This window comes from Pteropus alecto, unplaced genomic scaffold (assembly GCF_000325575.1).
Source record: "Pteropus alecto unplaced genomic scaffold, ASM32557v1 scaffold5, whole genome shotgun sequence".
In the NCBI taxonomy this organism is placed as follows: Eukaryota; Metazoa; Chordata; class Mammalia; order Chiroptera; family Pteropodidae; genus Pteropus; species Pteropus alecto.
Genome location: NW_006441953.1, coordinates 4,155,937 through 4,183,412, shown reverse-complemented (window position 1 = coordinate 4,183,412; position 27,476 = coordinate 4,155,937). Strand labels below are relative to the sequence as shown.

The 27,476-nt window shown below is 37.6% G+C and overlaps 1 protein-coding gene across 4 annotated transcripts in view; it reads left to right on the top strand.

The window, feature by feature from the left end:
- The first annotated feature begins 547 nt into the window (after positions 1–547).
- PPA2 (pyrophosphatase (inorganic) 2) overlaps positions 548–27,476 on the top strand; it is a 76,723-nt gene continuing 49,794 nt past the window's right edge. For 2 of the 4 annotated variants that reach the window (XM_006918887.3, XM_025051759.1), the window contains exons 1-5: positions 549–772; positions 14,373–14,437; positions 17,156–17,200; positions 22,019–22,072; positions 23,517–23,636. In XM_006918887.3, coding sequence (XP_006918949.1) covers positions 592–772; positions 14,373–14,437; positions 17,156–17,200; positions 22,019–22,072; positions 23,517–23,636 — 465 coding nt within the window. In that variant the 5' untranslated portion in view covers positions 549–591. Of the gene's footprint in view, positions 773–14,372; positions 14,438–17,155; positions 17,201–22,018; positions 22,073–23,516; positions 23,637–27,476 lie in introns of all 4 variants that reach the window. The other 2 variants (XM_006918889.3, XM_025051758.1) reach the window with 2 other exon arrangements.

The window sequence follows — 27,476 nt, the reverse complement described above, 5'->3', positions numbered from 1 at the left end:
GAAATAGGAAATATGATAGGTTCACAAAAACAGTACTAAGTGCTATTGTAGAAGTGAACATGTAAGAAAAAGGAAGGGTGAATCCCCTTTACTTGGGTTAAGTAGGAAAAGGATTCATGGAGGATATGGATCTTGTTTATTGTATTTTTTTGCTCTATTTGTCAGAGTCAAGTCTCATAAGGAGGACTGATCATTGTTTTATAATGACGTTTTTGTGTGTGTGCATGCTTGTCGCCTACATTGGGCAGTGCCTGGCGCAGAATAACCACTCTATATCACTATAATAATATTACGAATATTAAATGTTGACTGGTTGAGTAAATAAATGAATGCATGTATGCATTAATAAGTGACAGGGTGCTCCTCAAGGGCGGTGGACCTGTCTTGCTCATCTCTGAACCCTCGCTGCAGGAACACTGTGCATTCCTGGTAATTCGCGGAGCTCTCTGCTTCTCCCATCAGTCTTCAGACCGCTGGGGCGGGGATCTAGATTCCGGGCCAGGAGTGACGACTCCGGGCGGTAGGGGGCGCCGGCGAGCGGCCGGGCCGGGCCGGCACCACCCCACACGAAGCCGTACTGCTACCGGCGCCATGCGCGCGCTGCTGCCGCTGCTGCGCACGGGCTGGGGCTGGGGCTGGCGCGCGGGCTCCATCGTCGCTGCCCGCCTGCCAGGGCGAGTGAGCGCAGGGGCCGTGCCGGGCCGCGCCATGGCCCTGTACCGCACGGAGGAGCGCGGCCAGCCCCACTCGCCCGATTACCGCGTCTTCCTCAGTAAGTAGCTCGTGGGGCCCAGCCGCGCGGAGCGCTGGAGGCGGCTCGGGAGGGACCTGTGCCGCCCGTGCGGCCTCCTTTTCCCGCTCGGGCCCATTCGCTGGGCCGCGCGGGCCCGGCCACCTTCCCGCACGCGGGGACCCGCGCCACTGGTCCTGCTAGCGAGAGGAGCATCGGCCTTAGCCCCCAAAGGCGGAGCACAGACGCTGGGCGGCAGGTGGTGCGGTTTCGCCCTGGGGGCGGTCAACCGCCCTCCGTGAGCCGCGCGGGGTGCGCACTGGAGTGCGTGGTCACCCCGCTGCGGCCCCGCAACCTTTAGCCGAGCGCCGGCCGCAGTTCTGGGTTTACGTAGCTGAAATATGAAAGGGAAGACGCAGAGCCCGCCCTCCAGCCGGCCTCGGTGCGCGCCAGCAGTGCTCCTCCTTGTGAGGGCTGCCTGCAGTTGGAGGGGCAAGCCGAACTTTGCAGATGTCCAGTCCAGCGCTTCTTCGTCGGGGGAACTGATGAAAGATCTCCCAGAATCATGAATTTACACTCACAGTTTACACCTTGAACGCGAGCCACGATCAAGAGCCTCTTTGGCTCCAGGGTAGCACCTCCTCCCCCCCTCCCCCCGCCCCAAATTAACCCAGCTCAGAGAGCAAAAGACTTTCAGGGCACTGACTTGGCCTACTAAGACAGGAAAAGACTCGGGTCTCTCGTTTTTCTTTGCACCCAGATATTTCACTGTGGAGTTAGCTATAACCTGAAAATAAAGAGGGTTGGTTGAGTTACCTTCAAGCTTCATTGACTTCAGAACCCCGAGGGGAGTTGTTCCTTTTTTTTTTTAAAGTTGGCTTTCAGCATCGCCCACGTACCTGTTGGGAACACCAGCCTGGAAGCTTTCAGATCTGAGTTCGAATGCTGGATTCTTCAAGTCTTAGCTTTCACCTGGACAAGTTTCTTAACTTGCTAAGCCTTGGTTTTTCTCATCTGTAAAATAAGGTCGTAGGAATTACATGACACAGTGTATGTAAAGTGATTAGTCATGGCGTAGAATATAAATTACTATTATTAGTAATCATTGATATCTGTAATTTATAAAATGTTTACACATATTCGGCCTGTGCTTAGAGTCGAGGAGTATTTTATGGGAGAGAAAAATTGAGCTTGCCTAAAGCCTGATTATAAAGCAATTGGTACTAAAATTCCCATTTTCTTCAAAATTGGTTGCTTTTCCCCCTCTGCTACATATTCTTTTTCATTTTTGTTTGGTTAAGACTGATCAGATGGACAGGAACCCTTAATTTTAACAGGAAGTCCCAAATTTCTGAATGAATTGTGTTCCAGAACTTACAACGTGATGATTATTGGTGTTTTCCATAGAAACAGTGTTATAAAATGGCAGTTAGGTTTTTAAGTAAATAAAAGCATATTTATGGAAGATGTGGTGAAAGTAGTCTAGATTTGCAGTAAGTACAGTAATTAATAATAGATAAAGAATAAATATTTATTAAATGTGCTTGGCACTGTTAGGCGTGGGTGGCGTTGAGGACATTTAGTTATGGCCCTGCCCTCAAAGGATTCATAATAGCAACATAATTAGTTAAGGAAAATATAAATACACTGAAAAATATTTTTTTTGAATGTTGGTTAAGAAAAAACAGTCTTGAGGAGCCTGGAGCATACGGTGTAGCTAACAAGCACTAGCTTTGGAATGGGGAGTCCTAGGCCTTAATCCTGGCTCTGCCATGAACTCTGAGTGCTGTTGGACAGGTGATTGCTCTATGTCTTTCTCACAGGACCTGTTTGTTCAGCTGTAAAATGAAGCAATTGGGCTAGCAGTGATCTTTTCAAGGTCCTTCTCAATGCTGATATTCTTTGAAGGCATTGAATGAATAATAGATATTCTAATAATCTTTATTGAGGTACGGCCTCTATTAGGGCATTTTTGAGGTTCTGTTGTGTATTGGCCTCTTACTGTGGCTTGTTTCTTTAGCTGTAAGTGTATTTCAGATTCATGTTTTCTGTAATTAGAAAGCCACGAATAAAATGTTTTTCATTATTATTATTATTATTATTATTTTACTCAGTTGGGATAAACAGCAAGAAAGAAGAAAAAAGATCTTACTGAAGTGAATGGGCAAGAATTGGAAGAAAGGGGAGTGTGGTTTTGGAGAGGGACAGGATGGTGAGATAGTAATTAGAAGATATGTTGGGTTAAATAATTCCTGAACTAAACACCAGATGGCATCTTTGGCCCAGGACTGTTTACTACATGCTGGAAAGGGTAGGACAAAGTAAAACGAAGCTCCTTTAGGATAAAAGAGTAAGGGGAAACTGAAAAATTGCTCTTTATAAAGGTGGTCACAAATTGGATATTTTTAACTCTGGCAGTATCTGTATGAAATACTAGAGTGTGGTTCTACCTCATACCTCGCTTTAACGAAAATCGGGAGTATAGCACTACTTGGCTGAAAAGTGGTGTTCAGCATTACTAAAGTGGAATCATTTCCCACATTTCCAAATATATCCCAATATATGTTTCTGAAATTCTAGTGCAGTGGGAGGTAGACTGTTTTAGAGCTTCGTGTCTATCAATGGTTTCTCTCTGCTGCCATTCAGAAGAGTCAAAATAAATGATTGATGTAATACTTTTTTTGCCTTTTAATTGGTGTTGAATTTTGTAGAAATAGTGTTGAAGTGAGAAGACAAGATGATACAGGAGCAAAGAGCAGCCTGGTGGAATTATTAGGCCTCCTCGGTACCAGCCCTGGCCCTGTTAGGAACTTTCTGTGTGGCCTTGAGTGAGTCCTTTGACCTCTCTCTACCTCATTTTATTAAATCATAGAAAGAAGAGATTGGACTAGATGATCATTTTCCAAATTGTGCTGAGCACAAGCATCCCATGGGATGTTATTCAGTTTTCTGTAAAAAAGGGCTTCATAGTTTAATAAATGAGATAGCAGAACTTCATTTTATCACCTTCTTGGAGAGTCACAATGTGCCTATTAAAGTTCTGTGAAATTGTGTTGTAACTTGTCCCAAACCTTTGAACCTCAGAGCCCCTGTTTCTTGGAACATGTGTTAATATCTTACTGACTCTTAGAGTTTCATGGAATTTAGATTGGGAAATGCTGAATGAGATGATTTCTGAAACTTCCAGAAGCAAGTGTGTTGTGGTAACAGTTCTAGATTAATAATCAAAACACTTAGGTTGTAGGTCCATCTTGATATCAATATCTTTGGTGTCACTTGACATCCCTTAGCTCAGTCTCTCCATCCATAAAATTGGGATAGCACTAATTTATAGAATTGCTGTGGCAGTTAAATGAGACTGTATAGAGATTATCAATGTCCCACATATGGTAGGTATTTAATATATGTTATTTCTTTTTCCCTTTTGATTTTAGACGTAAGACCAAAATTATTGTTATATTCTTTGAAGGATGAAAACAGTGGGATGTGGGTAATTGAATATTTTGAACCTGTTCCAGTTTATTAGTTCCTACGTCTCAGAGTTTCAGTGAGTACTGCCCTGCAGCCTTGAATTAATTGCAAAATCATACTGCAGTTAGACTTACTTACATGGGGCCAAAGACCGCATGTCAATGTCCCTTTGGTAGTCTGCGTGTTTTTGCTTGCTTTGTTTTGTTGTTAACTTGAAAATTCACTATTTTAGATATTTAAACTTTTCTCAAGGGATGGGCAGACGCTTTGCTTTTCCAAAAATTTGGATTTTTTGTTAGTGTGGGGTAGGTGACTGGTTCCCTTAGAAAAACAGTGCCATGGATTATTGCTTTTATTTAGCACGAGGATGAATTATGCAGTTCTTTAAAAGTGAATTTCTTTTATCATTTATAGTAAGTGTATGCTTATGTTGAAATTACATAGGTTTTCTTTTTTAAGTACATAATTTGAGTAGTAGGTGGAATCTGCCATTGAATGCACCATACCGTTATAATAAACTTTCCTGTGAATAATCCACAAAATATGTGTTTGAGTCTTAAATATGTGAATTCCTGTAACCTTTTTACAAGCTGGCCCATATCATAGAAGTTGAATTTACACAATATAACATAATGATTATTGTGTGAATATAGAAAATTATATTTATTTGTTTTTCATTATTGCTGAAGTTTCCAGTAAGAAACTCTATAAATGGTTTCAGTAATGGTATTTGGCATACATGAGTCTGTTTGGTATATATACATAAAATCAAATATAGGTTTCTCATTCTATTCAGTTTTATCACTTGCTAATAAAAGCAATAAACTTCCATCAACTCGTTATGAGAGAAAACAGATAACTTAAAAATGATAGAACGAACTCTCATTTCAGTCCAGTTAAAGGGATAGTTTTGACACTGTTTGACAATATCCAGCATATGTTGGTGAGCCTGCTAGAATTCATTAGACTGCGTCTAGTAATGCAGCCTGGTTTTTGACAAGAGTGAATTCCTAGATGAGATGGCAGGGGGACTACAGTTGTTTATCTTATCTCCCTTCTAAAAAATATCCCATCAAAGTAATAGTAAGTGAATAAAAAGGATAACGCTAAAACAACAAATAAGGAGCCATCAGAGGTGGCGATGTCACAATCTTTATAAAAGATGAAAAACAGATGAATATTTGGTTATTGATGAAGCAGTGTGGGGAAAGTCCCAGCTTAAGCATATAGTTCACTTTAGGAAAAAGCTGAACTGCTTTGCAAACCTCAGGTTGTGGACGGGTTGATGTTATGGGGGAGAGGGTGAGAGTGATGTGGAGCTTAACCCAGATGGATTAATTTAAGTTTTATTATGACATAGCCACAGATGTTTACCATGCAGTCCTGGCACTGGAGGAAAGGGCTAGTTCCTTCTATAGAAAGCAGAGAAACTGTTTGAGGGGAAGTCAGCCCGATGTTGCTGCCCTGGCAGAGCTGTCTGCATTCTGGCACATAGGAAATCCCCCAGAGTGGCACCGAGCTTCCTACCTGTACCCGTCCACAGGAAGCTGGCTCTTCAACACGCCTCTTCCATGAACACATCAGTTTTTCTACTCTTTTATTATTAAAGATAAACCAAATAGTCAAAGATCACCTTCAGTCAGGGTTTCATCACTGCTGCTCTACCAAACTGCGTTTGTCAAGGCCACAGGTGACCTCCATTCAACAAATTTAATGATGAACTTTAAGTTCTTATCTCACATGACCTCAGCAGGACTTTTCACAGTGGATCAGTTTCTCTCCTTGAAACACTTTTTTTTTTCTTTTTGTCTCTGTGACTACCCTTTCTCTTAGTTATCCTATTTTAATGGCTTCTCCTTCAGCAGTCTCTCCTCCCGGATCCTTCTATATTTCTGAACTCTAACCTTTGAAATGCTCCAGGGCTCAGTCCTTCGCACACTTCTCTCTCCTGGGCAGAGGATGGCAAACCTTTTTAGTAAAGGGTCAGATAGTAGATATTTTAGGCCCTATCGGTAGGCCATACAGTTTCTGTCACAACTACTCAACTCTGCTATTGTAGTGCAAAGCAACCAGATTGTAAAAGTATGGGTACAGCTGTGTCTCAACAAAACTTTATTTTGTCTCAACAAAAATAAAAGAGACCATGGGCTGGATTTGGCCGAAAAACCAGTTTGCTGACTGTTTTTATAACTCTTGGTTATCCCATCAAGCCCCGTAGCTTTAGATACCATCTGTGGTATCTATGCTTCCCAGATTTGTAACATTATTCCCAGTATCTTCTTGAACTCAGAATTTACACACCCAGCGTTCCATTCTGTATTCACACTTAAATGTCTATGAAGCATCTCAAGGTCAACATGTACAAATCAGAAATCCTCCCCCTGCCCCCCCCCCCCCCCCGCCAATAACCTAGGAATCGTTCTTATTGCCTCTCTTACTCTTAACCCACATCTAGTTCATTAGTCTCTCCCTTCAGCTCTGTGTTTAAATGTGTCCAGAAGATAATTACCTCTCTCCACTTCCACCCCTGCCACTTCATCCCTGTCACCATCATCTTTCACTTGACCAGTAGCCTCCTGATTCTTTACCCTGCTTTCACCCTTGTCCCCCTGTAGTCTGCTTTCCACATAGAAGTCTTCTTGTTTTAAAATGTTGTCATATCATGTCCACACGCTCCACTCAAAACCCCAGTGGCTTTCCATTTCATTCATAATTTTAAATATTTACCGTAGTGTACAATACAAGGTTCTGTGTGACCTCTTACTGGGTTTCCTCTTTGAATTCATCACTCACCACGCTTCCCTTTGGTCATTGTGTTCCAGTCTTCCTGGCCTCCTTGCTGTTTCTTAGACGTGCCATTCATATTCTTGCCTCAGCGTCTCTGTGCTTGCTGTGCCTGCAGTGTTCCTCCCTGAATGCCCACTTGACCTACTTCCTCCCTCCTTTCAGCTCTGCGCTGAGTGTTACCCATTAGAGAGATCTTCCCTGGCCTTTTAGTATAAAATGGTATCCCTTCCATTATTCATTCTTTTCTTACCCTGACTGGTTTTCCTTTATGATGCTCATTGTACCTGATATAGGAAAAACATATCTATATTCATTGCTTCTGTACTCCCCCACACCCAAGATGTAAGTTCCATAAGAGCAGGGAGTTTGTATACCTAAGTACCAAAAATAGTCCTTGGTATATTTGTGTTCAGTGAATGTTTACTGATCAACTTACTGAATGAAGTTATGGAGACCTTATAAATTAAATGGGGAAAAAAAGGAAGTAGAAATAAGAGAACTTGCATTTTAAAAAGTCAAATGGGTGTCCTCTGAAATTTTCTAAGCTATCGCATCTATTACAAAGGAAGAGGAGGCCATGAAAAAGTTATCAAAGAACAAGAACTCTTGAAATTGAAGTTTGATTGTAGAAGGCTACTGGGTTGAATGGTGTTCCATTGTTTTAAGCCACCAAGTTTGGGATAATTTATTGTAGTCCTAAAGAATTAATACAGAAAAGTTAGACTATAATTAGGTAAAGAAATCTACCAGAAAGTTTGAACAAAATGTCAGACAGAAAAAAAAAGGTAGAAAGAAGAGATACAGGGATTCAGTCTAGGAGGTCTAACATTTGATTGGTATCAGTTACAGAAGGAAGGAACGGACAAAATGAAGAAATTATCGAAGGGATAATAGAAAAGATCTAAGAATTTAAGAACCCAGTGTTCTAAGTCCCAGACACAACATTGTGAAATCTCAGGAAACTGAGACTGTAAAGTAGATGCTAAAAGTCTTGAAGCAGGGGACAGGGAGGGAGGGAGAATAGGTCACTTGAGAAGGAATAGTAACTAAACTGGTATCTGAACTATCAGCAACACTGAATGCTTGAAGACTGGAGCACTGCCTTCAAAATTCTGAGAGAAAAGAATTTTCCTCCTAGAATCCTCTACCATGAGAACCGTTAATCTAGGATGAAGATTGAATGAAGACATTTCAGACATTTAAGTACTTGGAAAATTTTCCTCACATGCAGCCTTTCTTACAGAACACAAGTTAGGGACATGCTTCTGCAAAACAAGTAAGTAAACCAAAAAAGATGAATGCATGGGATCCCCAAAACTGTAGATCTATGCTAGAGACCAAAGAAGCAAAGTCTTAGGATGCCAAGCAAGCATACAGTCCAGATGGCAGCAGGAGATAAGATTTCCAAAGGGAACTATTTGGGTAAAGAGAGAATTCCGTAGTTTTGATGGTGTCTGTTGAGGCATTCGAATAATTTATAAATACGATTATGACTCACAATGGAAGAAAGATAATTAGAAGCACAAGTCAAAATAGGAGCTGAACAAGAAAGGAAATTTAATTTTAACATTTTACTTGGCTAAAAATCAACACATAGACAGTGCTTCTCAAACCTGCCTGAATATAAGACTTATTTAGGAGTGCTCACTAAAAATACAGATACGCAAATTTTTCTCCTTATGATTCTGATTCACTAGTATGAATGGAATGGGGGTCCAGAGATCTGTTTAACAAGCACTCCAGAGTATTTTTATCCTTAGAAAATTTTTAGAAATATAGTCGACCCTTGAACAAGGCAGGGTCGGGGGTACAGACCCTCTGTGCAATTGAAAATTCACATATATAACTTTTGACTCCCCCCAAATTTAAGTACTAATAGGCTACTATTGACCGGGAGCCTTACCAATAACATAAACAGATTAACACATATTTTGTATATGTATTATATACTGTATTCTTATGATAAAAGAAGCTAGAGAAAAGAAAACGTTATTAAACTCATAAAGAGAAAATACATTTGCGGTATTTATTTTTAAAAATCTGCGTATAACTAGACCTATGCAGTTCAAGCCTGTGTTGTTCAAGGGTCAACTGTGTACTAATAGGAAAATCATGTAAAATTCAGTGTGACTATAGAATATAAGTTTTGAAATGAAAATGTAAAAGTGCAGAAGTCAAAAATTAGGAGAGAGAAGAATGAAGAAAGGTAAAAAGCTGGTTAGTAGAGTTGAGAAATACTGTATATGTTTGGTGGAACAGAGAACAAAGCTATAAAGTATAAAGATTAACCAGTAGAGAACTTAAGAGGAATAGAGTGGGGTCAGGTGAACTAAACTTATCTCTCAGAATTGGAATCAGTAGATAATTTCTAAAATGGGCAAAACTAATCATAAATCTGTTTAGATGAAGATAATCACTATAGCTAGTTAAAGAGGTGAAAGTGGGCTGCTTTGATAGTGGGACTGTTGGAGAGAGGTGGGGACTTTTTTTTTCTTTAACTGTGCACATGCTGCCTTGTTTTATTTACACAACAGTGAAATATTTTTAAGAGTAAATTGGCAAAACTTGGTTTCAACTCTAAAATATCCAGTCAGAGCTTCTGATAATGAAGTTCTAACCTGAGATTTATCACTAATTTATACTGAGCCTTTGAGAAAGGGCTGTCTCTCTCTGTCTCTCTCTCTCTGTCTCTCTCTCTCTGTCTCTGTCTCTCTCTCCCCCCCGTCCCCTCCCCCAACACGTTTTAGTTTTATTATCTTTAAGAAGTGACATACATTGCAACAGTGCTTGCTGCATATGCCATATCTCTGTCTCCATGGCTTATATATTTACACATATGGATCACCTTTTTCTTTTACAGAGGACCAGGATAGATAGTGTATCTCTTTAATCTACCTTTAGAGAATCTTAATACTTTAAATGGAGCAGAATAGCATACTAATAGCACTGACTCTAGAAAACATTTAATGAAAGGTTCTCATCTTTCCTTTGTGCATTAAGTCAGTGATTAATCAGCTCTCTAATTGTTCCAAGAGGACTCCTTTGTCTTGAGACTTACTGGATGCTGCTGCTGCTGGAGGACATACCCTATCTTGGCTGTGGGCAGAGCTCACACACCCTATCTTGGCTGTGGGCAGAGCTCACTTTTATATCCCAGCTTCTAGTACATTGCCTTTTACATACTAAATTGTATATTGCTTAATTGAAGAAAATTGAAGAAAACAGTTTTCAAGAAGTTGAGTGACTTTATCAAGCTCATTAACTAGAAATCAGGCTCTTGGCCTCTGTATTCCGTGCTCCTGTGTGAGTTTATTGGTATATTGTCCACTAAACACATCATTATTGTCTGAGATCTAAGGCCATATTTTAATTTTTTTAGAAATATTTTATTTTTTCCTTTATTCTTATATTTTAATTTAAACTATTTCCAGATGGCTTTTAGTAGATATGGTTAGCTGAGTCAGACCAGGCACTCATTTATGTGCTCTTTTTTACCTTCCAAAATGCCAGTTAAATAATTTTAACATATATATTGGCATTACCTTACTGTTTGAATAGAATATAATTTATGTTTGGATCTAAAAGAGTACTCTCACAGACCTTTAGCTATTTTAGCAATCATAGCTTGGTCTAGTCTCGTGTTTTCCTCAGCCGTGAGTATAAGATGCACTCAGTTTACATCTTCTACGTTGGTTGAGGCTTGTCCTGTTACCAGGAGCATTGCAGCTTTAGGGAAATACAACACCAAATCAGTGTGCTAGAGAGCAGTCCCCAACCTTTTTGGCACCAGGGACCAGTGCTCCTATGAGAATCCAATGCCTGAGGTGGAGCTGAGGTGGTGATGCTAGCGCTGGGGAGCGGCTGCTAATACACATGAAGTTTTGCCTGCTTGCCTGCCACTCACCATGGCCCTGGTACCTAACAGGCCATGGACTGAGCACCTATCCACTGCCCGGGGGTTGGGGACTTCTGTGCTAAAGGACCATTTACTCTTAATTACAAAGGTATCCAGCTATTCTGTCATGTTTCCTATACTTCATTTTAATAATGGTTTTACCTGGTTTGTGCAGCTTCCTGAATTCCTAGAGCTGAAATGATTAATTTCCATCCCACATGTAACAATTGAAGTAATCTACTAAAGGATTGAATTTCTCTTCTCTTCAAAATTCAGCCGTATCTTTGTGACTTAAAGCAGATAAAGAATCACAGATTGATGATTTCTTGGAAAAAGAGCTTCCACTTACACATGAAGTATATTTTTCTTAGCCTCCTATTTTTTTGTTCCATTTTTTAAAAATTAAATATAGTAAAATTCACTCTTTTTTTTTGGTGAACAGTTCAGAGTTTTGATAGAAATATAGATTTATTTAAAAACCATCACAGTCAAGGTACAGAAAAGTCCATCACTCCGAAAAAATTTCCCTGTGTTTCCTCTAAAGAGTCATTTCTACCCTCTGACTTTAACCCCTGGCAACCCCTGATCTTTTTATCTGTATACTTTTGCCTTTTCCGAAATGTCATTGTTTGAGTCTAGCTTCTTTCACTTGGCATAATGCAGTTTAGGTTTATCCATTTTGTTGTGTGTATCAATACTTCATTCCTTTTTCTCACGGGCTAATAAACTATTGAGTAAAACACCATTGTATGGATGTAATAGAGTTTGTCGATTTAACATTTGGGTCGTTTTCATTTTTCAGTGATTTTGAATAAAGCCACTGTAAAGATTCACTTAAAGGTTTTTGTGTGAACACAGTTTTCATTTCTCTTGGTTTAAGTAATTGGTAATAGGATTTCTGGGTCATGTTTGTAAGGAACTGCCAAACTGGTTTCCAAAATGGCCATACCATGTTCGGTTCCCACTATGTTTTGTTTTAATGGAAAGTATGTAAATGCGACCCACTTAAATATCTGGCTTATTTATAGGAAAATAAATAATCATGCAACAAACTGATAATTTTATTTGTGTTCTTGTGTTGCTTATAGACTTGAAAATCAGGCAGAGAATTTGAAATTTGATGTGGTATGCAAAAGAGAAGATCTTTTTTTAAGATGTATCCCTTTTAATTAATGAAGAACAGCTTTATAGATCACAGCGAGAAGTTTTATAGATTTTGACACTTATGTGCTCTTTCTCATCTTTTTCTTGCCTCTGCACAAGTCCTTCAGGTGTTACCTTGTTGCTAGGGTGAAAAAGGAAACAGTACCTTACCAGTTTGGAGGGGACAATGAAAAAGTAATAGAAATGTTTGCCAAGCACATATTTATGGAATGCTGGCTAAATGCTGGGTACTCTCCTGGTTGTTAGGGATCCAATAGAGAGCCAACAGAACAGACAGCAAAAATTCCATCCTTCAGGAACTTTAGCAGTAAGTGCTAAGGAAAACCACATAGCACAAGAGGAGGAAATAAAATTTTGTTGGAGTGAGGGCCATTAAGTTATATGCTTCTAATTTTATTGGGCTGAAGCCAAGGCTTGTTTTTTCTCGTTTGTTTGTTTGTTTTTTTAAACAGTCTTTTTTGGGGAGTGGAGGATAATTTTAGATTTGGCAGAGTTGCAAAGATAGTACAGAATTCCAGTATATCCCATTCCAAGTTTCCTCCAATGTAACATCTTTAAATACCATTGTACATTTGTCAAAACTAAGAACATTGGTGTATACTGTTAACTGAACTCCAGATTTTATTTGAATATTGCTAGTTTTTCCACTAATGACTTTTTTCTGTTCCAGGATCCAATTCAGGATTCCACATTGCATTTAGTCATTATATTTCCGTGATCTCCTTCAGTCTGCGACAGTTTGTCAGTCTTTCCTTGTGTATGTGTGTCTGTGTTTTCAAATGATCTCGAGACTTGTAAAGAGTACTGGTTAGGTATTTTGTAGAATGTCTCTCAGTTTGGGTTTGTCTGATGAATTTCTCATGATGAGACTGGCATTATGGGTTTTGGGGAAGTTACAACAGAAGTGAAGTATACTTCTCATCACAGCACATCGGGAGGCACATGCTATCAACATGATTTATCGCTGGTAATGTAACCTCATTCACTTGGTTAAGTGGTTGAGGTTACTGTTTGTCATTTTCTCCACTGTGATGTTTTTTCCCTTTCTGAATTCTATTCTTTGGAAGCCAGTCACTAAGACCAGTCACACTCAAGTGGGGAAGAGGGAGCAGGGTAAACTTTCCTTCTTGGAAGGGGAAACATCTGCATATGTTGTTTTGAATTTTTTTGTAAGGAAGATTTGTCTCTTATTTATACAAATTTATTTGTATTAGTATGGACTTTTGTATATTTATTTTATGCTTTGGGTTATAATCCAGTACTCCATTGTTTATTTTGTTGCTCAGATTGTTCAACTTTGTCCCTGGGGAGCTTTTTTAAGTTGCCTCCTCATTTCCCTTTGACATACCTCCAGCCTTTTGTTTTGAGCACTTACTTAGTTGATTTCTGGTACTACAGGCTGCTACAGGGTCATCTTGTATATTCTTTGTCCTAGCCTTAAAGTCAACCCCCTCTTCAAGAAGCCCTAGTTCCATTTTTATTGGAGAACAGTATTTAGAAACCAAGATTTGGGGTTTACTCATTGTTATTGGGGTACCAGCCAGTTTTTGTTTTATTTTGTTAAAATACTTTTAAAGTCTAAATTTGAAAATCATGCCAAAGAGGTAGCAGTCCAGAAATAAAACATACTCTAACTTCGGAAATGACAAAGTAAAAAATTCCTATAGCGATCCTAAGCCCAGCTTTTGGAAGCAGATGCATTCCAATAAAAGTGCATATTTTGTCATTGTATTTTATTTAAAGAATATGTACTTTTAAAAGTATTAAAATATGCATTTTAGTGTGTAATAAAGATAAGTTTGTTATTAAAGGTTTTTTTTTTTAAATTTTTTTATTTAACTTAATAGTAGCATCCTTATCGCTTTGGAAACAATTTATTTGTTTCTTTTCTTTTAATTGGGTAGAACCTTTAGACATTTGTTAATATGGATTATATGTGGAAATGGAATTCTATTGTTAGGTTTCTTCTAGGGAAATAGACATCAGTTATAATTCAGTTCACTTATTAAAGACTGTCTTTTCAAAAGCGAGATTTGGTTTATATGTGGGGTTTTAATTTATTTTAGACATTTTCTACTTTGTATATTTTTAGCCACAGGATTAAATAATGATTTCAACAACACAAATATGGTTTATTTGGTATTTATTTCTCTTTGGTCATCGTATTGGAGCAAGTTTTAAACATTGAATGAAACTAAATTAGTTAAAGTTAATTTTGAAAATACTTCAAAAACTTTTTAAAGTTCAAAGTGGATAAAGGTATAATTGCTTTAAAGAACAGGATAATTCATTGCTTTGTTTTTTTTTTTTTTTTTTCTTTTGCAGAAAATGAAGCTGGTCACTACATTTCCCCCTTTCATGATATTCCTCTGAAGGTGGACTCCGCAGAGGTATTGTTTTAACTTGTTTTAGGGATGAAAATAGATATTCCTAGTATGACCATAAAATACTTTTTGGAAGCATCTTGAAAGGAAGGAATTTGGTCAGAGTCCAGAAGGTCAGTGGAGTTGTTATCACAGGATTGTAAGCCTCCTTCGTGAATTAGAATTTGTATGAAAATAGGATTCTTTCAGGAGGACTTGGGGAGAAAGGAGTGTTAGGGCCATAAAGCTTAGAATTTGATAGGAAATAAAGATTTAAGATTAAGATTTTAAGGTGTTTACAACAGGCTTATTTTTTAATAATAATAAGAAGAACAATATCTTTAACATTTGTGGATTATTTTCTATTTGCTAGCCACTGTGTGAACATTTGCCATTTTATTTAATCCTTATGAGTTGCTGTTATTATCTCCAAGGAAACCAAAGCTGAGTCATTTTGTTGACTTGTCTAAGATCTCACAGCTGGTAAGGGCCAGAGCCAGGTGTGAGCCAGCATTTCTGATCACAAAGCTCAAGCTCTTTGACTACTCTATGAAGCAGATGCTAGAAAAATAAAGTTAGGAAATGGAAGTTTTTGAATAGCCATTCTCTTAGAACCTAGAATTACTTGACAGATGATGAAGGTGGCAAGGATTAAATCAGGTAGGAGTGGGGGATCTGCTGTTAAAGGTGGACCTGAGCGTGGCTCAAAATCACTGGAGTGTTCACGTAGCCCACAAAATGGCATAATTGGTAGCAGATATTATCGTCACTAAGTTGGAATTTTTTTCCTTAAAATCTGAGTAGTCCATTGGTTTATTCTATTACCAAATTTATTAAGGGGCACAGCTGTTGAGTAAATAACCAGGACTACGTTTCAGGTTGAGATTATGTGGGGCTGGTTAGTGAGGTTGTGTTTTCTAGATCAGTGTAGGGACAGAGGCCGGTAAAGAAGTGGGCAGCTGCTTCAGGTGCAAGAGTGGTTTGACCTTCTTGTTGTTACCTTAGAGGCTGAATGTAAGGCATCATACTGAGGTTATGGAACGCTGAAGTAGGATTTGTGCTGCCTTCCAGCCCTTCAGAGAACTGAACCGTCAGTAATAGTAGCAGTAGGGAGAATAATAGAGAAGGTTTACTAAGTGCTCGTAGTGCTTGGTAAAGCACTGTGCTCAGTGCTCAGTTTGCTTTATCTCAACACATCTAAGGCTGCTGTTGCCCTTATTTTGTTAACGAGGATAAGCGCCTCGTCCGTGGTCACAAATCTAGTCTATAGTGGAAGTAGGATTTGAACTTAGGTGCTCTAACTCCATAGTTTGTACTTTTAACTGCTCTCATGTAATCCTTCCAGCTCATAACTTCTAAGAAGTGTTCAGCTGAAGAACAAAGGGTCATGTAATCTGAATAGAAAAAGAAACCAAAGAGAGGCAGAAAGAACTTCATATTACTGTGTGTGTCTGTGAGAGTGAGAGAATGAGAGAGAATGAATATATGTATGTGTGTCCATGTATCCATGTAGTTTGTTTTGTTTTGGCCAGTCCGCTATTCACCCTGAATACCTCATGTCCCCCCTCACCCCTCTTTGCTTTTTGCAACAAGTGCATGCATTCATTTATTCATTTGCTCACTAATTTATTCATTTAGTAGATAATCATTGCATACTTATTATGAGCCAGATAGTATTCCAGGCACTAGGGTAGCATTGGTGCATAACGTAGATATAGTTCCCACTCAGTTGGAGCAGGTCAATCGGATAATGTTAAGTGCTATACAACTAGAACAGGGTTATGAAAGAAGGGGTGCTGCTCCATGTGGCGGTGTACCATGACAAAATCAGTGTACTTAATAACAAAAATGATAACATTATTGGGAAACATGTAGTAGGTAGGGGTAGATATACAGAACAAAGATGAGCAAAAATAGCCCCGTGGGCATAATATTCTGCCTCAGGAGGATGGGTTTTGGGGAATATGAAATTTAGGGTTAGGCAGAATTGAGGATAGGGCAAGGCAGAATGTAACAGGATATGCCAGGGAATCCCGGGCACATGGACATTGGTACCCGCAGTGGTGTAAATAGGCTTCCCTCGCTCTTGGTGAGGAAAATGATTAGACCTATTGCACGTTGTACTTTGTGATGTGTTTTAGGAACAGTAATTATGTTTCAGAGCCATCTTGGAATAATCATTTTTCGGTTTGTTTTGTTTCCTTCATTAGTCATTTTGGTGCGAAAAGTTATGTATGATGTGTGAACATTTGTGAATGGCCTGATTTTTCTCCCCAACCCACCACGTACGCTGTTTTAATTTAAAAGTGCTTGATGGAGGCACAGTAATCACACCTTGGTGGGACTCGCAGGCAGGAGGTGCAGCCACGTACTTTCATGGCTTGTTAGTCACGCTCCCTGGAGTTTCATTCCAATAATGAAATGACTGTTTTAAGCGCAGTCACTGGAAACCGCCAGTCTTTCCTTAAAGACTGAACAGAGCCTTTGCTTATTTTATAAAAACTAGGAAAATGTACTTGAAAGAGATTTAGCTTTTCTCATCATTTGTTTTATGAAATACTTTGATGCTTGTACGCTGGGGATGCAGATACTGAGAGAAAAATGAACTGGGCCTTTCGTAGGTTCTCTGTTGCATCAGGTCTCTGGCCAGCCTCTGCATCGGGGTGTTTATACATAGGCATATTTTCATTGCAGCTGTATTTTCATGAACTATTACAATCATAAATACCATCTTTTCTTTTATAGGAAAATGGCATTCCTACAAAGAGAGCACGAAATGATGAATATGAGGTATATCTAAAGGTTTTAATTTTTGTGAATCACTTATATTGTCTGTTACAGACGTTGATAGTTTGCATTTGGAAAGTGCTTCTGAGTTTTTCCCTCGCGAGACTTTTGTGTGCATTCTGATATTTTTATTCTTCTAGTTTTGCTTTAAGGCACCTAGGAATGATATTCTCATTTCACTGTTTTTTTTCTTGTGGTGAAATATGCATCGCAAAATTTACCATTTTATTTATTGCACACTAGATAAGTGTGCAGTTCCATGGCATTAAGCACTTTCAAATGTGCAACCATCATCATCATCATCATCATCATCATCATCATCATCCATCTTCAGAACTTTTTCATCTTCCCACACTGAAATTCTGTACGTATTAAACAATATCTCTCCATTCCTCTCTCCGCCTAGTCCCTGGTGACCACTATTCTACTTTCTGTGTATGAATCTGACCGTTCTGGGTACCTCCTTACCATTTTGTTTTTTAAGTGAAAAACCAGAGAGGATCAGGAAATGAACCCACATTTTAGTAGCAAGTTATCATGGTAGATGGTTAAAGTAAAGGTTCTTTATGAAAATTGGTCAGTTTATCATCTTTTAATTACAAGGGGAAAGATTGTTTTGAGAGGTTGTTTTAGAATCCAGGAACAAATCTTGGAGATAGAGGAGAAGAAAAAAACAATTATACCAACTGTATGCTAAAATAAATATGTTCCAGATATGTCGTGCAAATATGTGATTATCACAGCTTTAATAGTTCTTGACTTAGGACCAGAACATTTGATTGATGTCTGTCATCCCATCTCTTGCTGTCGATCGATGCCTTTTTATCTTGCTGATGCCAGGCAGCTTTCCCGCCACCTTCCTCAGCCTTCTTTCCCCTTCCCAACCTTATTTCCAGGTATTCTCTACTCCAGCTAAAACTTAGGACCCCAGCTTTGGCATTCACCTCCAAACACAGCTGTGGGGCTGTTTAATTCCTACGGCCTTTGCCTGCCATCCATCTTGTATTTTTCCAAACTGGTGTTTGTCACATGGCCCTTAGACCATCTATATTGGAACCACTTAGAACAGCAGTCCCCAACCTTTTTGCCACCAGGGACCGGTGCTCCTATGAGAATCTAATTAATGCCTGATAATCTGAGGTGGAGCTGAGGCAGTGATGCTAGCGCTGGGGAGCGGCTGCAAATACAGATGAAAGCTTGCTCCCTTGTCTCTAATCTCCTGCTATGCAGCCTGGTTCCTAACAGGCCATGGACCAGTAGCATTCCAGTTTGTGGCCCAGGGGTTGGGGGCCCCTGATTTAGAGCACTTGTTTAAATTTTAGATTCCTGGCCCCATTCCATATCTATCAAATCAAAGCCCCTGCTTGATGGAGCTGGTTAGTCTGCATGTTTAAACTAGTGTTCCAGGGCATCCTATACACAATGAAGCTGAGAACCACGCCCGAGATGTTGGTTAAATAGTCATTCAGTAGCCCAAGGCTTGATAGGTTCTTAGAGACTTCATGTATTAACCTGGAAACAGTTGTTTCAGTGGGAAAAATGTATTATTCAGAGTTCATACAGCCAACTTAAAATTTAATTTTTAGAACATAGTTTATATGTCAGGAACTGCCTGATTTGAGTTTATTTAATTTTTTAAAATTCTTTTCCATTTCTCCCATTCTCCAGCCCCTGACAACCACTTTTCTACTCTCTGTTTCTATGAATTTGCCTTAAAAAAAAAAAAGAGATTCCACATGTAAGGGATACGATGCAGTGTTTGCTTTCCTCTCTATGGCTTATTTCAGTGAGCATAATGCCCTGAAATTCCATTCATGTCGTTGCAAATGACAAGATTTCCTTTTTTCTCCTTGTTGAATAATATTCCATTGTGTATATCTACCACATCTACTTTATTCATTCATCCATTGCGGGGCACATAAGTTGTTCCCATATGTTGGCTATGGTGAACATGGGAGTGCAGATAGCTCTTCAATATCCTGCTTTTACTTCCTTTGGATATACAGCCAAAAGTGGAATCGCTGGATAACATGGTAGTTCTGTTTTTAATTTTTTGAGTAACCTCCATATACAGCTTTCCATGGCGGCTATACCGGTTTACATTCTCATCAACAGTGTGCACAGGGTTCCCTTTCACCCACATCCTTGCCCACACTTGTTATTTCTTGTCTTTTTGATGATAGCCATTCAAACAAGGACGAGGTGCTATCTTGTTGTGGTTTTGATTTGCGTTTCCCTGATGATGAGTGATGTTGAGCACCTTTTCATGTACCTATTAGCCATTTGTATGTCTTCCTTGGAAAACTGTCTATTCAGTTCCTCTGCCCATTTTTAAATCAAGATTATTTGAGATTTAGTTGCCATTGAGTTGCTTGAGTTCTTTATATATTTTGGATATTAACCCCTTATCAGATTTATATTTGCAAGAATCTTCTTCCATAGGTTGCCTTTTTATTTCGTTGATGGTTTTTCCTTTGCTGTGCTGAAGCTTTTCAGTTTGATATAGTCCCACTTGTTTATTTTTGCTTTTGTTGCCTTTGCTTTTAGTGTTAAATCCAAAGTTTATTTGATATTTTAAGTTAGAAAAAGGAAAAAAGGTGATTTCCTCCCATTTTCCTCCTAAAGTATATTACAATTTACTGACTGCTTTTTCATATCTTATTAGTTTTTCTTTTTAATCTGTGCAATAAAAACAGAAGGGAAAAATGGAGAGAGAGAAAAGAACTGAAGGAGAAGGTAAATGTCCTGGGCCCATGCCCAGCATTCTGAATTGAAATAAGTCCCCTTGTATCTTTGTGATTTTTCTAGTAAATTTCAGCAGACCATTATTGGTGTCTAATTCACACTGATGTTGGGATAAGCACACTAACATGGGCTTTAGAAAATTACAGGTCATACACGTTTGAGCTGGAAGAAGGGAAGAACAAACGATGAGGGACAGTGTGGGTTGCAGGCTAAAAATTCAAAACTCATTGATTGTTCTTTTGGCCTAATTCAGGTCTCTGTGAGTGGTTTTGGTAGGTGTCATTGTGTAAAACAATTGTCACTAGCTTGGTCTTCTCTGTCACCTCTGAGTATGCATCTGCATGCATGTGATCTCTCAGAGCCAGGCTTTCAGGGATGAATAAATTATGTGAACATCTGCCATTTACTTAGGTTTTTCTTTTTAACAGCTATTTCAGACATAGTTAAACAGGTGCTGGGATACCTCATGAAAGAGCATATAAAATGAAATATAACAGCAGGACTGTGTGTATAAGGTTGCTAGGATAGGTATGAGACATACTTCTAAGGAACAATTGTTGAGAATTCATTCTTAGCTTTGTTCTTTACCTCATTATGAATATGTGGTTTTGTTATTGGTAAACTTTAGTCTTATCTAGAAAAAACTTAAAAACTATCAGTACTTTTGTGGCTCAATTTTTATCTATATTTAATTGCATAAATGGCATTTATTTGAAATAATAGCATTCATGTTTCACCAAGAAAGCCCCGGATACTGTTTAGCAGTGCTTTAAACCAGAGATTCTCAACTGTGGCTGCATATTAAAATTGCTCAAAAAACTTTTAAAAATAAGCTGTGCCCTGGCTCCACCCCAGAACAATTGCATTCAAGTATGTGGGAGGTGGGGCTCTAGGAATCTTTTTTTCTTTTTTGAATTGGTTAAACCTCTCCAGGGAGTTTTATGCGTGGCATGATTGAGATTAGGTATATTTAATCACTGCTTCTTAACTGATCTTTGGCAAAGGACTAGTTTTTTTGTTGGTTTATTTCTAATCTGTTGTGAACTAGTACTTAAAATATAATCAAAGTGAATTATAGAAAAGTGTAATTCTTATTATTACATTCAGCAGACATAAATGTTACTCCATCATATTGATATAAACATTTCTAAATGAACCAGTAACAATCAGCTTGCGGATCAGCACTGGTCCATTACCACACTTGGGGTAGCACTGTTTTAAACCATTGTTTTGCCATGGTAAGTTGTTAGTTAATGATGTCAAAATGGCATACGAATCAACATTAACCTTAAAACTCTCTATGAGGACTGTAGGAAATTATACACTTATATTCTTATTACTGAGGAAATTAGTTTTACTCACCATTGACCTAGAGTCTCCTTTGTTTTAAGCATTCTGCAAAGTTCAGAAATGATAACTAGAAGCGATGGTCCTTTTGTAACTTTAGAGAACCAGAAATCATCAGATATGCAAGCTAAATTTAGAAAATTGTGTCTCTTTGTTAGGCTTTTTAACTGCCTATACTGATACCTTTAATTTTACATGCAATCATAATAGCTTGGATTTAAATATTGTTTTGTAATTTTCAAAATATTTTACTTTATAATTTTCTGTGTATTTTCATTTAAATTATATAATTGATCTTTTTAAACAACCTGGTGTGGTGAGTAGAGTAGAGATTATCACAATTACTTTGCAGATTGGAAAAGTCAGATATTCAACTTACATGATGGTCCCCATTTCTCTTATTTTAGTTTGAAAATAAAAATTAAAACAAATATTCTGATTCCATTCTGGTTCCATCACTACAGTGCCAAGGTATTTCCAGAAATGTAACAACTTTTAACTTTATGCAGTGATGATCAAGTGACATGATGGCTTAAATTCTCCTGTGTTTTAGACAACTTCTCTAATTTTTTAGAAGGAATTTAAGGCATAGGCAGACACATGATGGAGACTCTGCAAACATTTTTTTGCAGAAAAAAAACTAAAGCATTCTCATACAGGAGATAGTGTAAAAATAAAGGATAGGGGAAAAAAATTTTAATTCTCTCTCTCTTTTTTTTTTAACTGCAGAATTTGTTTAATATGGTTGTCGAAATACCTCGGTGGACAAATGCTAAAATGGAGGTATAGATATATTCTATTAATATCAAATGGAAATGATAATAATGATACAAAAACTTTGTTTCAAGTTGTTTGTCTTAATATTATGAATTCGAGATGGTTGACAAACTTGTTAATAATGAAAACAATTGAAAACATTCTTGTGAACTTACTTTGAATCTAATTTCAAAATGCAGAATATTATTCATAGGTGAATTTATACTTTAGAGAAAGTGTTTTTTATTTTTGCATCTAGTTTGTTACACACGTATTTAATTTTCCTTCACTCCTCTATCTTTGAAAATGACAGATATTTTCAAGGTTTACTCAGATTCCGAGATATATCTTGTTCATAGACACAACTGAAACATATTTATTTGGGGTTTATGGCAATTTTAGTTTCTAAGGGCTTAATTCTCCTTTAGATTTCACTCTACCAGGAATGCAAGTATTTCCTGGCCAACTCTTGATTTATGAGCATTGTCTAAAAGCGTCTGCTGTTCCCCTGTTTAGCTGTTCTTTATATTTTTTTAATCTTTTCCATGAGACATGGACCTATCAAGAACATCTCTTTACTTTTCAGAATTTATTGTTCCATCTGCAGTTAGGTAAGACCCCTTATAGTTCTGAGTGAAATTTAATTTATGGGACTTCGTTTGTTTAGTTATTTAAGCCCTCTCCTACAACTTTGGATATGATGGCAAGTTTTATTTCAAGTATTTAAAATAAGCATTGTTATATAGGTGTGTATTTTTCAGAATTTCCATTTGGAGAATTGTCAGTAATTTCACCGGTCTATGGCAGTTTTTTTGTGGGGGAGGGAGTAATATTTTAATAGGAAAAAATAAAGATACTAGATTCTCCTTTTGGTCTTGTTTTAGGTATAATGTTTCATCATTCTAGATACTCTCTACCTTACTCAATTAGATATAAGACCAAGAATCTGTGAGATTCTGCCTAATTTAAACAGTGTTTATTGATGCAAACATGGCTTCAGTTATTTTTTGTTTATTTTGTAGGATAGGTTTTTTTTTTCCTTTTTGCATGGCAATTTGGATATGCTTGATAGAAAGGTAACTCGGAAATGAAATCATTTGGTAAAAATCTTTGCGTTACCTTTATTATCATAAGATTAATGGTTAAAAGCCCGAGATTAGTAAAAAAAGTAAGATGGTTAATCCTTATCCTTTTGCCATTTTAGTCATTTTGTTATTTGTGTTAGAAATAATGAGTGCATAAATAATAGAGTGCCTAAATATATAATCTGATGTTTTCTTTCCAGATGGTTTTTCTTAAACAATACTGTAAATTATAAATTGTAGCTGGCTTGATTTGATTTACATTATCTTTGATCAGTAAGTTGGAATATGAATATTTAGTCTGAAAGTAGCAGATTTTACGATACTATTTGAAGTTAAGATTAATCATTTCTCATCCTCCTGCCCCCTTTTCCCCATGATCTGCTTAGATTGCCACAGAGGAGCCCTTGAATCCCATTAAACCAGACGTAAAAGATGGCAAGCTACGATATGTGGCAAATATCTTTCCTCACAAGGGTTACATATGGAATTACGGTGCCCTCCCTCAGGTAAAATTTTTATTATAATGGTAAAACTTTTCTGTCTTTTGAAAAAATTGCCTTGTAAATCCTGTGAACTACTTGATTTAAATTGGTTATAAGGACCTGTCAGTTTGAGAGATTTATGAATTGAAAATTTTTAACGTGGAATTTTATTGTATCAATAAATTTTTTTTAAAAACTATTTATGTTTACACTCAAGTTCTTGGAGTTAGGCACATAGAACACTTATATTTGGCATTTTGAACACATTTCTTTTTCTGGGCTTGGCTATTAAGAGTTAGTGAAAAATATTTTATCTGCTTTATCTGCAGTCATTTCTTTGACTGCGACAAGTAATGCTTTTATATACATTTATTTATGATAGCATGTATTTTATTTTTTAAAGTTTAACAGAGGAATCTTTTAAATTATTAACTATTTTTCAGAACTCATTGTGAATTGAAGTAGGTGACTTATTCACTAGGATGAATTTATAATTTTTCAGTGGAAAGCAGAGAAAGCAAGGGCTAAATAATGGTAACGCAGCATTCGTATTCGAGAATGACACTTACTATTTGCTTTTCCACGGTATCCCTTTTTGTTTTCTTCTTATGTTATCTCACTCCTGGGAAGTGGTACTTACTTCCAGATTGTTTAGTGAGTAAAATTCAGAATATGCAGAATCAAAAGTCCAAGTTTGGGGGACATAAAGAAGCATCTGCCTTAATGTTTATAAAAACCATTAGACCATTTATCTATCTGGATATTTATTTTTTCTATTTTTATTTTATTTATTAATTTTAACATTTTACATGAATTTTTTTAATTAAGTTTGTTGGGGTAACATTGGTTAATACAATTACATAATTTTCAGGTGTACATTATAATTTAAAACTGTATATTCTGTTGCGTATTTACCACCCAAAGTCCAGTTTCCTTCAGCTACATATATTTTATATGAAATTTTAATATGCTTTTGGGGAAATACCTGAGGATGGGGTCTTGCTTTATCTAACTCAGAAAAACAGCTGCCCATATAGAAAAAACATGCACAGAAAGGAAAAAAGAAAATTGTTTAATAAAGAGTCAGGCTGCCTTTGATGCAGTTAGACCACCCACATGGATAGGTTCTTCAAAACAGGCTCTTTTCAAATGATGTGCTAAGATTGAGAATGTCTGTTGAAACCATGAAGGCAGGTGCTCTCCAGGTGCCTACGTAGACATTCTGTTTGAACCTAGCAGTGAAAGGGTTAAAAAATGTTAAGCTTTGGGGTTACTGTCTGTAGTAGGAGATGTATGGATGAGATGAAGGCCAAAGAAATCATTGAATTAGAGAAAGACAGACAAAAACAGACATACAGAGTATGTAAGGATAAACTAAAGTTCATGTTAATTTTATTAAATATTTATTAAAGATTTATGTCTTAGGCAACACATTAGGTATTAGATATATAAAGAAAAATGAGATATAAGATTAAGGCAGCATAATAAGTGACCAAGAATGTGGGTTTTGGAGCCAAATTGCCCTCGCTAGTAAGGTAACCTTGGGCAAGTTGCTTTGTTTTTCTTTGTCTCACTTTCTTTATCTGGAAAATAGAGATGATAAAGTACCTACTTGATATGGTTTTGTTGAGGTTCAATGAGTTATTGCACTTTCATCTTAGAAGAGTGCCTAATGAGTAGTGATCACATTATTATTATTCCTGGTACTTTTATTATTATATGATCTTTTCTCTGAAGGGATTTATAGTCTCACAAGGATGATTGACAACTAAACCAGTGGTTACAGTGGAGCATAATAGGTGCTACAAACTCATCTATTAATTATAAGCTTTTGTAGTTTATCTATTTAGAGTCCTGATGAATTTTTGTACTCTTCTAGATGTGTTTGAAGTTTCAAGGTGCTTTTATCTACTGTTATATTAGTCTGTACAGTAGTTCCTATTTACTTACAACAGAGTTAGACTGAAGTAGTCTCTTAACGCACTCTGTGTTCCCTATCACCTACCAAAATTTCACACTCCATCCAGCATCTAAAATAACATTTTAAAACATAAATCTGCTAATGTTTTGCTTATGTGAGACCTTTTTAATGGTTTCTGTTGCTTAAAGGATAAAATATAACATTCTTTACGTGGCGCCTTACCCCTACGTAATCTGGCCTCTGCCAACTTCTTCAGTCTCATTTTGCAATGTTCATCCTTCCTCACTTCCATTCCACCACTGTGACTTCTTCAGTGTCTCTAATTTCCTTTGTCATTTCTGTAACGAGCTGTCAGAGAGCTGTTCATTCATTCAGCACGTAATTTTTGAGTGTCTGATGTTTGCCAGGCAGAGTTCTGGAGATAAAGTAGTGATAAAAGTGACAAAAGTTCTCTTGCATGTTTATCCTGGGCAGAGACAGAAAAAAAAAATATGTGTAATAAATCAGGTGGTGGTGTGTTGGAGAAAAATAAAGCAGAAGATGGGACTAGGGTGTGTTGGGATTGTTGTAGTTTAGGTAAGGAGAAGGCCTCAGTGAGAAAGTGTTATTTGAGTGAAGACCTAAAGGAAGTGAGGGCACAAGTAGTATGGATGTCTAGGGGAATTCAGCAAGAAACAGCAAGTGTAAAGGTCCTGGGGTGGAAGTGGGCCTGGTGTGTTTGAGGAACGGAAAGGAGGTCAGTGTGGCTAGAGTGGAAGTGAGGAAGAAGAAATAGACCTGTGTCCTCTCTGCCTTTTTTTTATACTTGTGCTTTTATTTTTATTTTTTATTGAGGTAACATTGGTTAATCACATTATTTAAGTTTCAGCTGTATAACATTATAATTGGATATCTGTACACACTATCGTGTGCTCACCACAAAAAGTCTATAGTTTCCATTCATTACTATATATTTGACCCCCTTCATCCATTTCACCCTCTCTCTACTCTTCTGCTCTTCTGGTAACTACAAAGAGATATCACCTCGCCCCTGATAGAAGGGCTGTTATCAAAATGACAAGGAATAAATGCGAGAGAGGGTGTAAAGGAAAGGGAACCCTTGTACACTGTTGGTGGGAATGTAAATCAGTATAGCCACTATGGGAAACATTAAGTGGGTTCCCCCCCAAAATATTAAGACTGTGATCCACGCATTCCTGTTTTGTTTATTTATGTCCACCCTTGTGTTCATGGCAGCATTATTTACAGTAGCCAAGATATGGAAACAACATGTCCACCCTTGTGTTCATGGCAGCATTATTTACAGTAGCCAAGATATGGAAACAACCTAAGTGTCCATTGATGGATGAATGGATAAAGTAAACGTGCTATATATACACAGTGGAATACTACTCAGTCATAAAAAATGAAATATTGCTATTTGTGACAACATCCTGAGGATGATATTATGCTAAGTGAAATATCAGATGGAAAAGGATAACAACTGTATGATTTCACTTGTGCAGAACATAATACCAAAAAGAAATAAATGAACAAACAAAACAAAAACAAACTCTGCCATTTTTAAGCAGAGATCTTTGCTGTCTTTTTCAACCCAAACTGATCTTGTAGTGTGTGTATGTGAATATGTGTGTGTGTTAGTCTTCAGTAAATGAATCCACTATAGGTTGGTAAATTAGAAGTAATTTACCAATAAAAAAAAAACAAACCTAAATTGATGATTAATGTTTATAAAATGTTGAAATTAGGCCAATTTTTATGGGAAAGGATAATTTGCTTCTTTGTCAATATTAAGACAGAATGAAATCCAGCCCTTTGTCCCATTTATGTTTGGACCTCATTTCCAACTTCCCTCATCCTCCTCCTTCTGCTCCTTCACTCCTACAGTGGCCATCTCACAATTGTTGACACTCCAGGCACGCTCTGTCTAATACCCACTGTTC